General features: G+C 32.0%; 1 protein-coding gene across 2 annotated transcripts in view; it reads left to right on the top strand.

Moving 5' to 3' along the window:
• Window positions 1-18,979, top strand: part of GPR137C (G protein-coupled receptor 137C) — a 50,536-nt gene that overhangs the window by 23,489 nt on the left and 8,068 nt on the right. The window contains exons 2-3 of one of the 2 annotated variants that reach the window (XM_019725703.2): window positions 2,067-2,110; window positions 3,867-4,095. The exons of the other annotated variant lie outside the window; for it this stretch is intronic. Coding sequence (XP_019581262.1) covers window positions 2,067-2,110; window positions 3,867-4,095 — 273 coding nt within the window. The remainder of the gene's footprint in view (window positions 1-2,066; window positions 2,111-3,866; window positions 4,096-18,979) is intronic. 2 annotated transcript variants of the gene reach the window in all.

The raw sequence follows: 18,979 nt of genomic DNA, 5'->3' as shown, positions 1-18,979 counted from the left end.
TTAATCAGGACTATGCTTTTCTCCTTTTACCTCTGTGCTACTACTTTGTTTTCTATAACCTGATTTTTAGGTCACTCTCCCTTGCCTAGCTCTCTTTTCTTCACTCTTTGTGTGACTATTAAATGTGAACACATCACACGTTGACTTCTCATTCTACATTTGTTCCCTCAAATGTCTTCCATTTTGTTTCAGCTATCACTTCTATAGATGACTATAATTTCCTTCTTGTATTCCAAAACTCACCTGCCTTCTCAATATTTCTGCTCTTAGGTAATAAATTTTAAAACTAAAAATAAATTCCATGACCTGACTTTTTAAAATTTTTATCTGTCAGGCCCTCCTCATTCTATCAGTTTTTCAGATTCAAAACCTGAGAATGTGGTTGAGTGGACTCACTTAAACTCAACAACAGTCTTTTAACTGAGATGAGTATAAAGAAAAAGTAGTAAAATGAGCAGTTATCTTCTGAAGATGCAGATGGAGTTAAGTATGGAGGCAAAGAGACCAATAAAAGGCTGTTATAATAACACACTGTAGTAGTAGAGACATAGAAAACATGCATCTGAGAATGATGTCAGTGGTACAATTTAGAAACTAGTAGAATAATATTTTAGATTCCTCATCATTTCCAGCTTCTGGTAGCTGGTGGTACTGTTAACCAAAATACAGTAGATATGAGTAGATGCATAGGCTGCTATCTTTGCTTGAACATTTACCTAACACTCATTTACCCTTCATAACTTGGCTTAAATGTGACTTTCTTTGAAAAGTCCTCCCTAACTCTTTATACAGTCTTTCCCCTTTCTCCTTCACCTTTTACCATTTCCTGGACTGAATTAGTCTTTCTCCCTTCCTAGATGTTGTGATAGCATCTTTTGCATTGATATGACACTGTGTCAAAATAGATGGTTTATCTATTTCTTCCATACGCTGAGCTCCTTGAGAGCAGAAACAGTTACTGTATTTATGAATCCATGGCACCGTTCATAGTGTGTGCTCAATAAATATTTGAATGAAATTAGTAAGTCATCAAGTACTTACACTATTTTTCTTTATAGTGTTTTGTATTTACCTCTTTCTAGGCCCCCAAAGTTTATACCCTATGTCAGTAGTCTTATAACTGGTCTTTCTAGTCTGTAATTCCTCTGTAGTAGCCTGTATATTGATACCAGATTAATGAAATTCCATATTTTGCAGTATCTACATAAAAGCCTTCAATATCTTTCCATTACCTAAATAATAAAGTCCAAATCTACCAGTAAAGACTTGAGACCTTCCACACTATGTTCTAAGAATTCACCATGTTTATTTCAAATTCTACTTACCTACCTGCTTAACTTTGTTCAACAAGTATTTGAGGACCTGGCTTTTGCAAGGCTATGTAAAGGAAGTTTACTATATAGGCTATATGCTCATTATCTTGTGTTCATTTTTTGGTCCCTTGTTTCCTTTTACTACTTCATTTCATCTTAGGGGAAAATAATCTTTGGAGAACACTCAGCCATATTCATATAGTAAGTAGTTCCATTTTAGGACAAAACATGAGTGATATAATGAAGGTCAGAATAGGTGCAAGCCACTCAGCACAATGTCTGGCTCTTACTAAAAGTTCAACAAATGTTTTAACTGAATTCTGTTCAAAATTTTAAAGATAGAAAATTAAATTTAAGACTCTCACAAATAAAATTATTAATTTATTGTTTTATGCCTTTGGAAACATGCCTATTTTTGCTTCATGGTAGTTCAATTGTTAACATTTGAATTTTACTTGTTATCTATTGTTATTTGTAGTTGTATCACTTTGAAACACAAAGTCAAAACAAATGTAAGCATGCAGCCGGTTGGCTCAGTTGGTTAGAGTGCAGTGCTCATAACACCCAGGTCGCTGGTTTGATACCCACGTGGGCCAGTGAGCTGTGCCATCCACAACTAGAGTGAAAACAACAACTTGACTTGGAGCTGATGGGTCCTGGAAAAACACACTGTTCCCCAATATTCCCCAATTTTAAAAAAATGTAAAAATATTATAGTACATGCTTTCAAAACTTTCTGTACTCTCTTTTTAGGTTATATGTAAAATCAGATGTGCCACTGAACTTGACAAATACAAGTAAGTTTCATGAGTAGCAAAATCTAAATTTTTTTTACAGTAGAGTTCTCAAAGTCTAAGAGTGTGGTGAATGAGGGTGCTAAGAAGCAGTTTTATAGAAAATCAAGTATTAGATTAGTTCATAGGAAGTGAACTGAGTAACTCACAGTACTCTCCCTTCAGCCACATTGCTACCTACAATCTTTTTTCTGTTGCTCTGCCACTATGCTGCTTCAGATATCAGATGTAATTTCATAGGGTCCACAAAACACTGAAGTTAGATTATGCTGTTTGGGGCAAGAATGTATTATATAGTTCCATGAAATAAGTAAAGTTTCAGTATTCGTTAACCTCAAAAATTGGAGTGCTAAGCTATGGAGTCAGGAGACTTGGATTTCAGACCAATTGTCTCACTAACTTGCCAACTCTGCAACTCCTTTGACCTCTTTGTGCTTTAGTTTCCTAAACTACTATAAACCCCTGGATATGTGAATAATTTCAAGGTCTGGTTTGGGTTTCAAACTATGTAATTATTGTTTTCATTATTTAATCTGAGAGAATAGTAAGATCTAAGCTTCTTAAAATTTTTAATTAATGCTTTAAAGTCTAATGCCATTTTAAAATGGTTTAGATACTAATTTCATAACAGTGAAGATGGCCCAACTAACTGAGTGATTATTAAATTTGTATTTAACAAAATTACAAACATTTTAAGCTGAAAGAATTATTGTACCTAAAGTAACACACTAATAAATTTAATTTCTCATTGGTTTTATAAACATCTAATAAATCTTTGTACTTTGCATGTACACTTAACAAAAATTGCTTGTTTCAGATTGCTTTACACATTACCTTCACTGTACCTTGTGTAAACTATTTCCAAAAGCAGACAACGTTTTATGATTCCCACTATTGAAAGTGACCCCAAATAGAAGATATTAGGATGCTAAATAAATTTCTGGGTCATATTAATTTGGAGTATAAACGTATCTGAACTGGAGTTACATTCAGATAGATAGCTATTACAGCTACTTGATACAGATAGCCATGCCTTACCTGAAGAGTTTTTATGAGGTGGTCTAATTTTTCTTAAGGGAAAGTAGTTAAGCATTTCATTTTCAGAGTTGCTCTGTATGCGTAGGAGACATGCAACTTTATGAGAAGATGAAGTATTGACAAGCGCTTGGACCTCTACTATCCCTATGTTCTTCTTCAGTCATGTCTGAAAGTAATGTTTGCTGTAAATAATCAGAAGTTCATAAAATTGAACACTGTTTAAAACATATTTCTCTTCTTAAAATGAATATTAGTGATCAATTTAAATTTAGATATAGTTTATTAATTTTCCAGACAAATTATAAAAGCCTGGTAATTCTTGGAGTGGAAAGATCAATGGAAACATGCTTAGTAGTTATAAAAATGAAAAATTCAGGATTACTTGAATTAGTGTTAAAATAGTCCTATATTATTCTTCCTGGTAAAGGCAATTCAAGTGAGATAATTTTTAAATTAATGCTTTAAAGTTTAATGCCATTTTAAACTGGTTTATTTTTTTAATTAATGCTTTAAAGTCTAATGCCATTTGAAAATGGTTTAGATACTAATTTCATAACAGCAAAGATAGCCCAAGTAACTCTAAATGATTATTAAATTTGTATTTAATGAAATTACAAACATTTTAAACTGAAAGAATTATTATACCTAAAGTTACACACAATAAATTTAATTTCCCATTAGTTTTATAAACATCTAATAAACTCATTTTTTTTTCTTTCAGAATTCTGTTGCATTTGGGCTTTATATTGGCAAGCCTTCTCTTTTTAGTGGTGAACTTGACTTGTGCAATGCTAGTCCATGGAGATATCCCAGAAAATCAGTTGAAATGGACTGTGTTTGTTCGAGCATTAATTAATGATAGCCTCTTTATTCTTTGTGCCATCTCTTTAGTTAGTTACATATGCAAAATTACAAAAATGTCATCAGCAAATGTCTACCTCGAATCAAAGGTAAGTGTATCTCTTAAATTTTCACTTGAAAATCTAACTTCAAATCCTCATCAGATGAAGCATATTTTAATGGAAAAATTGTAACTTTTTAAAGTATTCTCAATGACAGGTACAGTCTTGGGCATGAAGGAGTGGTCACAAGAAATTAAAAAGTATTCAAAACTTGGCCCTTACTAAACAATGATTTGAAAAAAAAAAAAAGCTTATACTGAGCATACTGTATTTTCTATGACTTAAGTCCTCTGCATTGGGGGCCAATTAAATAGAATAAACCAGAACTTATATCAATATATCACAAATAGTCTATATATAAAGCCACAGTAACAACTTAGTATTTCCTCAGTCAGGATGGCAGTGTTGCCATTAAATTTACCGGGTTACGTCTACATACATTTAGCAATGTTAAGATGTGACACTGGTAAAGTGGTGTTTATTTGTATAAAGGTTTAGAGAATGTTACTTCACCCCATAATGTGAAGTTCATATGAAATTTGAAACAGCTAGTCTTGTAACTAAATTTACAAATGCCTTGATTCTCCCTTTCATTATACTTTGGATCAGCAAACAGAAGCCACATACTAACTTATTAATAAAAAACCATGGAAGTTTCTACTGTTGTTGATTGACAGTGTGGTTGAGCCGTGATCAGTCATTATTATAGTGCATGTGTGTCATTGGGTGTGGGGTTATAGAAGTGTGGAGATGGGGGGGCGGATTTATACATAACACACGAGCTTGCTTTCATTTGGCCTCATTGCCTGTTCACTGAAGACAAGGAAGATTGTATCCTTAAACAGGCAGTTCTGTGAAATATTTTTAGATTACTATATTCTTATCCTTACTATAGTCCTAGCAAAATATGGTATTATAATTAAATGTATGGTAATCACTTTTTAAATTTAGGCAGAGATTGTCATTTTACTTTTTAAACATATCACTAGAATGCAGAATAAATATAGAAATACAAATACATATAATATATACATAAATATATATACATACATCTATATACATACATACATATAGATATGAGAGAGAGAGAGAGAGAGACAAAGAAAGATAGAGAGGTGGTAGGAGAGAGCAAGACTGACTTAGACTTTCAAACCTATTAATCTTACCTGGAAAATTATTTTATTCACTTCTATTCTAAAAAGTTAATTCCTAAAATTTATATATTTTAGCTAATTATTCTGGCTTCAGTTTAAGTATTAAGAATAATATTGTCACTGTTATGGTACATAATCTTTTGGTGTGGCAACAGCATCTTCACATAGTGTAATATCACCTTAGAATGTATACCTCTTGCTTATCTAGTGATAAAGCATAAATAGATGTGGTTAAATTTAAAGGGCTTCTTTTCTGGTTACCTAGAAACTTTCTAAGTTTGGTTTCACTTGCTTTGAAAAAGTTATCTGAATATAGTAAAGTTGCCAATCTGAGAAGAAAAATTCATCTGATAACTCCTCCAGAATTATTTCAAACATTTTCCCCTAACTATCATATGAAAAGTATTGACTTTTTTTTTAAGTATTAAATTTAAAAGATGCATGGATTCAGAATTCCCTGGGAATATTACAGAAAGAAATGTTCAAATACATACCTATAAAGGTAAATACAGCATGAGACACTGGATTATTTGTATTACATTGTACTATTATGTAGCTCTTGGTCTTCCTAACTAGATTATAAACTTCCATACATCATCTTGCTGTCACATTCTTCTTGTAAAATCACTAGGCTCATTTTTGTTTTCTGACTTCTATAACAATATATAGTTTCTCTTATTAAATCAACAAATGTCTGTTGAGCCAACTACCTTCTCTACTGTCACAGTAACACTGTTTCTTGCTATCCCTAAGAGCATTTCCTTAAAGCTCAGACTTTGGTCTTTTGTTTATCTCTTTTCACTCTTCCTCCTGCTACATATTTATTCAGTAATAATGAGATCCTCCATAATTTATCTCAAGCAAATCTGACCTACCTTGTTTGTAAATGGCATATAGTATGTTTCCTGTCCCTATATCCTTATCCTTACCCTGTCTCATCTTACAGGAATGTCTTCCCTCTCCCAGTGCTCTATACATGCTGTCCTTATCTTACCCAACTTTAAAGGCATAACTAATTTTCCCCCCTAAAACTTTCAGGAATTTAATTTGGTCCCATCTCCAAAATAAAATTTAGAAATAACTCTATCTGAATTCTCTTTGAATTTTATTTTATTCTTCTAGCAACTAGAACAGTGCTATGATTTGGTTCTCTTTTTTCAAAGTAGCAACTCTAGCTTGCTTTTAAAATATAAGTTATTGTCAATTTGAATCGTTTATTTCTGCTCTTTCATTTTTTAATTTTCTTACTTATTTGAGGTTTCTTTTTTCCATGGCTATGCGTATGTTCTTATATAGATACTTAATTTAGTATTTTGTAAACTAATGAAGATATTTAGAGCAATATATTTTCTCAAGTACTGTTTTGGCAGCTTTCCATAATCTTGTTGTAATGCAGCAGCGTTCTTATTTAACAAAAACAAAGAGCATTTGCTCTTTGGATTTTGAACATGTCTCAACCGTGACATATTTACACATCAGTGTGAATTAGATATTATCTCTCTATATAGGTCTTCTTTCATCTCACTTTGGTGGGAAGTCTAAAATTCAGACTTCTGTCCTGTTCAGGCCCTCTATTCAATAAGAAGTTGCCAGTTTTATTCTCTGCTTGCTTGTTCATGCATATGAATCCGGCCTACTAAACAGTGTAGAATTTCTACACTCCAGGTTCTTGTTAGAGAAAATAAACTCTCAACTGTTAAATTCAAAAACTTAATTGCCAAAAAGATTCCCTGAAGGATATACTGTCTGCCCATTTCCCTACCTATTCTACATCTTACCCTCAGTCCAATCCAGATCATTGCGAAGTTTTGTACTAAGACTGCCTTGTTCCCTGTATAGAATTGTCTTTTCTGATCTACACTCTGACATTACACTTTGGCCTACATCAAGAAATATGTAAGAAGTTTCTTGTAAGAAACACATATCTTAAAGCAATCATTGTATAATAGCGTTAAGGATATTGTCTACACCATGTTCCCCAGAAAAGATCTGTTTCTCCAGTTAGATACCAGGTGAAACAGTATTGATCAAATCTTCTCTCCTCTGGTTACTATGTTGTTCAGAGGCAATTAATTATGTGACTCATCAATCATAGATGACCTTATGATATCCAGTTTTGGTTCTACCTCTAATTTATTCTTTCTTACCACCACCCCTCACCCTCCGCCACACACACACCACACACATACACACACACACACACACACACACACACACAAACACACATACCCTGTTTAGTTTTTTATTTTTTGTGTATCTCTGTAACTACTTCAAATTCTCCTTTGCAATGAGGGTGGTGTAAATAGAAAAGAGATTGGATATACTTTTAGATATATTTATGTTTCTGTTTTCAGTTATATCAATTTTTAAAATTAATTTGGAAAGACCTTTAGTAAGAAACTGTATATTATAGTGATTAAGAGTTGGAAACCTGGGATCCCAGAGATAAGGATGTAAATCCCATTTTCCTTCTTATTGGCTCTGTGACATTGAACACGTACCAGCATCTCTAAGCTTCACTCTCCTGATCTATAAAATGGAAATGATAGTGTTGATCTTATAGGTTGTTATGAGGATAAGAGTAATAATACCTACGTTAGGAGGTTGTTACAAGGATTACAGGAAAATGCATATAAAGTGCTTAGTAGAGTGCCTAGCACTTGGGAAGTGCTTATAAATGTTAGCACTTATGATCCTAATGAGTACTAGGGGATGGCAGTGTAGCTTAAGGAAGTTCTCGAATACCTGAAATTCTTGGCAAAATTTATCTGGAGAGGGGTCCTATATATGGAATCAAATTCTCAAAAGAAACAGTGATCCAAAAAAAGAATGAGAATCACTGAAGAACAGGATTTTTCTTTTAAATATCTTATTTTCATTTTTCTTTAGTCTGCCTTAGTTATGTACCATTCTACCCAGATTTTGATAAAGGTTGACATCTTTGACAGATTACATTTTATCTAATATTTAACTAGTGTTTCTTAGAAATTTTTGGACTATATATTGTTGAACTTATGTAACAGCCTTTTAAATTATATTTTGATTCTGTATCATTTATTACAATCTCAGTTTTATTTGCATGTGCATAACAGACCTAACTTTTTGTCTATTGCTAACATTTCATGTGTGTCATTAAGTTAGACAAAATATTACAGAGTTTGGGTTTTTTTTACAAACTTTTTATAGCGTAAACAAATAGCTTATATTAATTGACATGATTTTTAGTATTGGTCTTTTTCTCCCATTAAGCTTTTTTTATTTTTATTGCGGTTTGCTTTGCCTTCATTTGTATGATTTCTGTGGTACTTTTTAATGTATTTACTTTACAAAATTACATAACTTTTAACATTAAAATACATACTGATGCCATTATTTTTATTCTAATATTCATTTGCATTTCAGAAAAAATAAGAATATTCAAAAGAATATAGAAGAAGACATATCATTTTTAAAGGAGAAAATAACTTAGCACAAAGCAGTTTAAACCGATGGTAGAAGCTTAGTCCCTAAAATGGCAAATTGGGATTATCTATATGAAAGACCACTCAACGGCAGGGTGGGAATAACATTAAGCTTTTAGGTTTATATCTCTAGTCAGGGATCTGCACAGTTTTATATCTGGGTAAGAGTGTAAAAGGAATCATTGTCTGATACTCAAGATTAGCTTGCGTCCCAGCCTAGTCAGCCACTTGCAAATAATGCATTCTCTCTCTCTCTCTCTCCTGACTTCTAACAGTTTTCATTTTTATGTAAACCTTTCTGCCCCATGTTCACTCAACCTTTGATCCATATTAATTAATCTGGTGGGATGGCAGGCAGCATTAGCATCTTGCAGAGAGACACAGTACCATTCAACTAAACTATATTTCTTATATTTCATGCAGACCAGCTGATCCTATAAGACTAAAGCAGTGGTTTATGGTAACTTAGGCTCTGATTAAAGAAACAGATTAAAATACTATTAGTGTTTTTCTTCTACCACCCTGAAATATGACTTACCAGAATTTTGGGAGGATGGTGTTTGAAAAATAGTCTACATCATCGTCTGTAATAAGCATGATTACCATCTTTCCAATATTCTGTTATAATTTCTTGAGTTACTGGGATTTACTTTATCCATCTTAAGCTGTGGCACTTCTTTAGTTTGTTGCCTTTGGTACTCCATTTCTTAAACCTCAAATCTTATTCGTTCTTGTGTTGCTAGTTTCATTAAAAAACATCCCTTACAACCTTGCATTTATAACTTTTATCTACTGCTACATTCAAGTAGCTTTCCCTTTATACTCTAGACTCTTGCTAGACCAACTAGCATTTTCAGATTTTTTTTTTCCCGTGTCCAGAAGGTCCACCCATTCAAAACCGTCTACTCCGTAATGGTAGTGCCATAGGAACCAGAGATCTAATTTCATAATGTCTTACCTTCCTGAAGCTATTTTTGAAACTGTTTAGGCCTTATAATTATCAAAATATATACTTAAACTTACTAGTGAAACTAGTACTTTGTTTTCTTATTTTTGATGTTTAGTTTGGCATTTTAATTCAAATAGGAAATAGCATTTGTGACATGGTTCCAAACAATATGTGCAGGGTTCTGCTTCAAGTAATGGCTGAGTAGCTTCTATTGGACTAAACTTCCACAGATAGCAATAATAAATTCTGGACAAAATCTAAAAAGCACTGGAGGCACTGGAGAACAACCACTTAGAAGAAGGAAATGACACTGAGTGAGTTTCCTGTTTTTTACAGCTTCTAGCCAGCGGGAAGTCCCATCCATGGGACAGTCAAAATCTGAAGAGAAATCTGCTATTTTATTTGCTTGAAGAATTCAGAAGACAAAATTCAAGTAACTACCACAGATGGAAAGTGAGTGGGAAATCTCATGAAGAAGACAGACAGAAAGAGAAAACCCCAAATTCTGATTATAAACTGCCAAATCCTGATACGTGAATTACACATGTGCAGGACAGACTCCAAGCAGCACAGTTAAGAATAAAGGAATTGAGCTGAGATTTCACCTGCTATCCACGCATGGGAGACAGTTTGGGATGCAAGTCTAGCCAAACTAATTTTTTTCTAAAAAAAAAAAATAAAAATAAAAAAGAGAAAGAAAAAGAAAAATCAATATTTGTCTAAGGAATATAACTGAATCCAGATTTTCTAAAACATGTCACTCACAATGTCCAGAACATAATCCAAGATTACTAGATATATGAAGAAATAGGAAAACTAACATATTCAAGAGCAAAAAGCAAAACCCAAAAGCAGTCATTGGAAGCAATCCTCCACAAATGACCTAGATGTTGGATTTATCAGACAAAGATTTTATAATGTGCTCAAGAGTGTAAAGGAAAATATACTTGGATGAATAAATAAATAGGAAATCTCAAGAGAAATAGAAACTATAAAAAATAAATTCTAGAATTAAAAACAATATTTAAAATTAAAAAGTCACTACTTGGGCTTAACAGCAGATTGGAGATGAAAGAAGAAAGAGTCAATGAATTTAAATCAATAGAAATTATCCAATCTGAAGAACAGAGAAGGATAGGGAGGAAAGATAATATAATGAACAGAGTCTCAGGGCCTAATTATGTAATTGCAATTCCCAAAGGAAAAGGGGAAAAAATGAGGTGGGAAAAAATATTTGAAGAAATATGATCTAAATTTTCCAATTTTAATGAAAGACAGAAATTTCCAGTTTCATGAAGCTCACTAAGCCCAACAGGGTGAATATAAAGAAAGTCTTACCTAGGTTCATTATAGTCAAAGTGCTTAAAACCAAAAATAAAAGAAAATCTTGAGATCAGAGTAAAACGATCCATACATAAAGGAACATTGATTCAAATGATCACTCACTTCTCATAAAAAAATAATGGAGGCCAGAAGACATGGAAACAATATCTCTAAATGCTGAAAGACAAATCTTGTCAACTCTGAGAGCTATACCCAGTGAAAACATTCTTAAAGAATGAAGAAGAAATAAAAATAATTTTCTGATAAAAGAAAACTAAGAGGGTTAGTTACCAGCAGATCTTCACTACAAGAAATGCTAAGAAAATTCTACAACTGAAGGGAAGTAAAACCAGCTTGACTTTCAGCTCTTCAGGAAGGAATGAAGAACACAAGAAATAGTAAATGTGTGGGTAAATATAATTTCTTAATCTCTTAAAATATAAGAAACAAAAATTATAACATGTGAGGTAGACATATGTAGATATATATGTATATTTCTCTATATACATAATGTATATAACAACTATAGCAACTATAGCATAAATGATGGGGGAAAATGGACCTACATAGTTGCAAGATTCTTATTTTTTATGTCGAGTGGTATAATAGTAACTATTACTCAGTTAAGGATATGTATTATAATCCCTAAAGCAGTGGTTCTCAAACTTTTTGGTCTCAAGACCCTATTACATTCCTAAGAATTATTGAGAACCCCAAAGAGCTTTTGTTTATGTAGAATAAATCTACCTAGATATACATCAGAAATAAAAATTGGGAAATTCTAAAAATATTCATTTATTCATTTAAAATAACAGTAAATCCATTATATGCTAACATGAATAATGTTTTTATGAAAAATAATTATATTTTCCAAAGCAAAAGTAAATCAGTGAGAAAGTGGACATTGTTTTACATTTTGCAAATCTCTTTTAATATCTGACTTAATGGAAAACAGCTAGATTTTCATATCTGCTTCTGCATTCAATTGTTGTGATATGTTGTTTAGGTTGCAGTATGTGAAGAAAATTCATCCTCACACATACATGTAGTTGGAAAATGGAGGAGAATTTTAATAGCCTTTTCAGATAATTGTGGGTATTCTTTTAGACTACATCAAAACTCTGAAGTGGAGGTTTCTTAAAGGTTAGTTGTCATGTGGAACCTGAAACACTATTAGTGAACTTACTGTCCTCTCCATTGGTCTAGCTTGCACATTGAATAATTTTATAACACCATGCATTGATCGTTGGAAAAGAGTGGCCACAGATTTTCAAAATGTTGATACATTTCATTGACAATATCCAAAAATCACATTTGTTAATATCACCACCAGTCTCATTAGAAAAGCATTTAAGTTTTGGGAAGCTGCCAGTCTTACAGTGGATACAAGTGCTTACAAGTTTTCAAACATTCTAATTTTCACTTGAAAGTTCGTATTTCATCATTGTCAGGTGTTTTCTTTGAAGTGACAGGCTCATTTCATTTATTTTTGAAAAAAGGTATGCCAAATATAGTAACCAAGTCTGAATAACCATTGTTTGTCTGCCATAGTTATCTGTTAAGTAAAAAATAGTATTTCATGAAAAAAATGTGGCTAGTTCAGCTTGCAAGACAATCACATAAGTGCTTTTCCTCACGACAACAACTGTACTTCAGCAACTATATGCAGCAGAATTGCTTTAAGTGCATGTCTCATCACGGAGTATTAAATACACATATACTCTAGAGTCAATATTTAATATTTTCACCGCTTCATCAAGGATATTCTTTTTTTTTATTTATTTATTTTTTAAATTTATTGGGGTGACAATTGTTAGTAAAATTACATAGATTTCAGGTGTACAATTCTGTATTACATCATCTATAAATCCCATTGTGTGTTCATCACCCAGAGTCAGTTCTCCTTCCATCACCATATATTTGATCCCCCTTACCCTCATCTCCCACCCCTCACCCCCTTTACCCTCTGGTAACCACTAAACTATTGTCTGTGTCTACATCAAGGATATTCTTAAGTGAAACTGACTCTTTGTTAACTGGAAGTCCATAGTAGTGAAGAATACAATAGTTTGGTGCCACTGCCTTGATTTGTGTTAAGGCGCAGAAGTTTTACCCACCGTTGCTTTTGTACCATTGGTGAACACAGTTGGCCCAGGATAAGCAATCCGAAGAGTTTTCAACACTTTTTGAGTATTTCAGTACCACTTGTATTTCTACTCAGGCATTGACATAAAAGACTATCTTCTTGAATGAATAGTTGGTATTGACACTATATGAATACAAAGAAAATTAATCCTGCTCCATCAGATTCATTTATTTGTAAGGCAAAAATATAATTCCGTAGACAAGATATTAAATCACTATGTTTTCGGTTAAATTTTTAAATCAGTAAACTTCTCTATTATTGGAAAACGGCAATGCTATAACTTCTTTTATGGTCTTTCCATCCAGCAGGCATTCAGCGGTGTCAACCATGTAAGACTTTACTCGTCTCTGAGCTATTGTGTGTACTTTACCAGCCAACGCAGTATAATGAGTTAGCCTGTGAAATGGTTGAATGGCCTTTTCATTTCCACTTTGGAAAGTTATAAACACAGTTTGTGGTGTTTAAAGTTCTTGCCATCCCTGTATTTAATATTTCACTTTCTTTTGCTTTAAACTCTGAATGTTGGTCTCAAAATAATGCTTGGTCCATAATGCTATTCAACAGTGTTCTGTTGCAGAAGACACAATACGGTAAATTATTAACATTTATAAAGCCCATTGAAAGATAGTTTTCATTACATTTCATTTGATAAAGCAAAACAAGAAATCAGTTTCACCCAGTTTCTGTGAGGTAGATTCTCTTCTTTGTTGAGTCAGAGAATTCTAACATTTTCATCTTGCCCAGCATCTTAGAGGTAAACAGGGAAGCTATGTGTTGAGAAAGATTTTTTTTATTGTAAAATACACATAACATAAAATTTGCCATTTTAATCATTTTTAAGTGTACAGTCCAGTGGCATTAAGTACATTCACATTGTTGTGCAGCCATCACCACTGTCCATCTCCAGAACATTTTCATCTTCCCATACTGAAACTCTGTACCCACTAAGTAATAACTCCCTGTTTGTAAGCAGTAATCCATTATTTAATATGAAAAAATTAAATTTTTAAATTTAGAGTAAAATATGACTAATTTATGAGTTTATCAAATTAAAATTTTTTACGTTTTTGGAGGAAATTCTTTAATATTATAAAATAAATCTATAAAGTATACCTATTGTGTTTCTATATGGGTTACAGGGAAATTTTTAGGTTTTCAAAATAACTACTTATTGGATGATAATGATGTTTCAGCAGGTATAACCAAAGAAAACTAGCAAGAATGCAGTAAAAGTAACAGGAAACAAACTGAGTTAATAATCTCTGACATGTGCAAATTTATACCCTATTTCTATTATATCAGGAATTTAGAAAACACAAGAATACACATGTACACACAGTGTGGATGGGCATCATTACGTTATCATGTAGCTTCCGGAAAAGTGCTATACATTCAAAAAAGAACGAGAGTATAATAGGCAAATAACAGCTTAGTATTTTTTAAAATCACATTGATTTTAATCTTTAAGGTCCCTGGACCACACTTTAAGAACTGCTGCCCTATAGCAACCACTTAAGGCAGATAGATAGATTAGATAGATAGATAGATAGATAGATAGATAGATAGATAGATAGATAGATAGATTAAAAATCCATTAGATTAAAATGGAATTCTAAAAAATATTCAGTTAACCTGAAAGGATACAGGAAATTATGGATAGAGGAACAACAAACAACACCAACAACAAAACACAAGAGGGGCAAACACAAAACAAATAGTAAATTGTAAGATCTAAATTCAAAGACATCACTAATTATTTTAAACGTTAATGGACTCACCCCTGTTAAAAAGTAGGGACTGTCAAAATGATTTTCTAAAGAAACAAGACCCACCTATGTGCTGGCTTCCAGAATGCACTTTAAATATAAAGACAAATATAAGGTGAAAATAAATAGATGGAAACTAATTTGCTATGCATTCAGTAAGCATAAGAAAGCACTTTAATATCAGATAAAATTGACCTCAAGACAAAGAGTATTACCCGATATGAAAAGGTACTTTTCATCAGGTAGCAAAGGATATTACCAAATATAAAGAGGTACATTTCATCAGAAAGACATAAAAATCATAAATGTGTACATAAAGCCAAAATATAAGAAATAAAGAAGGGAAAATGACTTACTTATCAAATAGAAATAAAAGGAAAAAAAATCTCCACCATCATAGTTAGAGATTTTAATGCCCTGTCCTCAGCAATTGATAAAAAAAAATCAAAAAAAAATCAGTAGACAGAAAATCTGAACACTATCAACAACCTTGAGCTAGTTGACCCCCAATAACTGGAGAATACACATTCCTTTCAACTGTGCAAGGAAATGGTCAAAGTAAACCATGTAATGGACCATAAGACAAGTATCAATATATTCAAAAGAGCGGAATCAGAGAGCGATCTCTGGCCACAATGCAATTAATATCAATATCAATATGATATCTAAAAGCATTAAAATATTTGGAAATTATACAACATAATTCTAAATAACCCGTGAGAAAAAGAATAAATCGCACGGTAAATTAGAAAATATTTTAAACTGAAAGATAATGAAATACAATATACCAAAATTTGTGAATGCTGCTAAAATAGTGCTTGAAGAGAATAGAATAGTTTTAAATGCTCTATTATAAAAAAACAAAGATACAAAATCAGTGAGCTAAGGTTCAACCTTAGAAACCACAGGGGAAAACTGAGAAAAAAATTTTTTTTTAAAAAGTAAACCCAAAGTAAGTAGAACGACTGAAATAAGAAAGATGAAAGTAGAAATCAATGAAACAAAATAAATTAAAGCCAAAAGTTAATTCTATGAATATATCAACAAATTTGATAATGCAGTAAAAGGGCAGAGTAAAATACAAATTGTCGATACTGAATGAAAGAGGGATTAACATCATACATCTTATAGACATTAGAAGAAAAATGAGGGAATATTACATGAACAACTCTGTGTGTAAGTTTGATAACCTAGATGAAATGGACATTTCTTCAAAAATAAAACTTAACAAAATTGGTAGATAAAATACAAAATCTGAATAGCCCTTTATTAAAAATATTAAATTTGTTATCAGAAATCTCCCTCAAAGAAAACTCCAGGTTTCATTTGTTAATTCTCTGAAATATTTAAAGAAATAACACCAGTATTATACAAACGCTTTTGAAAATAGTGGAAGAAACACTTCCTAAAAAATTATGAGAATAGCATTACTCTGATACCAAAACTTAACAAAGATTATAAAACAAATTAAAAGTACAAACTACTATCCCTTATACTTAGAGACACAGAATCTAAGCAACATATATAAAAAATAATAATAATAATACATCATGACCAAGAAGAGTTTATCCCAGGAAAGCAACGTTGCTTTAACATTTGAAAAATCAATCAATGTAATTCACTATATTAGTAGAACAAAGGAAAAAAATGAAATAATCATTTGAATAGATGTAGAATAAACTTTTGACAAAATCCAGCACCCTTCATGGGATTAAATAACAATAACAAACTCTCAATTAATAGGGAATACAAGGAATATTCTTCAGTCTGATAAAAGACATCTAATAAAAAAACCTACAATCCGTATCATAGTCAAAGAATTGAATGTTTTGCCTTTAAGACTGGGAATAAAGCAAGAATGTCTAGTCTCACCATTTCAATTCAATAGTCCAGTAAAACAAGAAAAAGAAACAAAAAGTATAAAGTTGGAAATTAAGTAAAACTGTCTCTAATTGTACATAACATGATTGTTTATGTAGAATATTTTAAGGAATCTACTAAACAACTATGAGAACTGATAAGTGAGTTAAGCAAGTTCTCAGGATACAAGGTCAAAATATAAAATTACATTGTATTTTTGCATATACCAAGAGTAGTCAATTGGAAAATGAAATTCAAAAAACAACTCCATTTACAATAACATCAAAAACCAAAATACTTAGAAATAAATTTTCCAAAACACAAGCAACACCTCTATACTGAAAAACTACAAAATATTGTTAAGAGAAATTAAAGAAGACTCAAATCAATGAAGACCATTGTTCATGGATTGGAAGATTTAGTGTTGTTTAAGTGACAATTCTCCCTAAAATGAACTATAGATTCAGTGCAATCCCAATCATAATTCTACAATGAGGTTTTCTTAAAAAAATAGAAATTGACAAGCTGATTATAAAATTTATATGGATATGCAAAGGACCTAAAATACTTAAAAAGGAGAACTTTCTGTGCTGATGAAACTGTTCCCTATCTGCACTGTTCATTATGGTAACTACCTATACTCGTGACAACTGAGCACTTAAAAAGTGGCTACTATGACAGAGGAATTGATCTTTTTAATTTAAGTGTAAATAGTCACATGTGGCTAATAGCTATTGTATTAAACAGTGCAGAAAGTAATCATGGGGGAAAAGGCGACTTATACTACAGGACTTTGAAAGTTAGTACAAAGCTACAATAATTAAGATAGTGTGCTACTGGCATAAAATAGACAAACAGATACGTGGAATAGAGAGCCTAGAAATCAATCCACATTTATATGGTCTTTTGATTTTTGACAGAGCTGTTAAAGCAATCCAAAATGAAAAGGAAATCTTTTTAACTAGTGGTGCTAGAATAAATGAATATCCATATGAAATAAAGTAAACCTCTAACTCCATCTCATACTAAGAAAAAAAATTCAAAGTAAATCATAGCCATAAATATAAATGAAAAAGTCTAAAGCTTCTGAAAGTAAACACAGGAGACGTCTTTACAACTTGGGTAAGGCAAAGATTTATTAGGTCATAGCAAGTAATCACAAAAGAATAAATTGATAAATTAGACTTAATTAAAATTTAAAATTTCTCAAAATTGATAAATTAGACTTAATTAAAATTTAAAATTTCTCACAAAAGAAGATTAAGAAAATGCAAAGCCAAGCTACAGACTTCAAGAAAACATTTGCAATACATGTATCTGACAAGAGACTCATTTCCAGCATATATAGAGATCTCAATGCATAAAATTACAACTCAATAATAAAAAAAGAAAAGTAACCCAATTTAGAAGTGGTAAAGATATGAATAGATTCTTCACAAAGAAGATACACAAATGGCCAATAAGCACAATATCATTATTCATCGGGGAAATGAAAATTAAGACCAAAATAAGATAACTCCTACACATCCACCAGCATGGCTAAACTTAAAATGATTAACAACCGCAAATGTTGTCTAGGATGTGGAGCAACTGGAACTCTAATATTTTGTTGGAAGTCTTAATATATCCATTTTGAAAAAGATCTGGCAGTTTTTTATACAGCTGAACTTATACCTAAAATATGACCCAGCAATTCCATTCTTACGTACTTGCCAACAAAATAAGTGAAAGGATGTGTCCACAAAAATGTTTGTATAAGAATATTCGTAGATACTGTCCAACAGGAAAAAAAATGGACAATTAAACTATCATATAAACAAACACATAATCATACAGTGGAATTAATGTGATTAACTGTCCTGGTTTGCCCAAGATAGAAGTTTTCTGGGATGTGGGACTTTCAGTGCTAAAACTAGAAAACTCTGGAGCAAACCAGGAGTGGGTCACCCTAATTATCCACCTCAGTAATCCAAAGACCTAATTTCTGATACTTCCAATGACATGGCTGAATTTCAAAACATGCTGAGTAAATAAACCTAAAGAAGAGTTCATATTCTATGATTTCATTTATATGAAGTTTTAGATTAAGCAGAACAAAGTCGGTAAAAATAAGAGTATTTTTGTCTGGGGGTTTGAGGGAAGGGGTGTGAGGAAACATTCTAGAATGATAGCAATGTTCTCTATTTTGGTAGATATTTGCGTTTTACAGATGTACACAGTTGTCAAAACTCAATGAATGGTAAGTTGAGGTTTCTGACTATCTGCAATCTAAA

The sequence above is a fragment of the Rhinolophus sinicus genome, linkage group LG03, assembly GCF_036562045.2.
Source record: "Rhinolophus sinicus isolate RSC01 linkage group LG03, ASM3656204v1, whole genome shotgun sequence".
Classification (NCBI taxonomy): Eukaryota; Metazoa; Chordata; class Mammalia; order Chiroptera; family Rhinolophidae; genus Rhinolophus; species Rhinolophus sinicus.
Note: the sequence above shows the minus strand (reverse complement) of the source record. Positions and strands in the feature narration are given on the sequence as shown.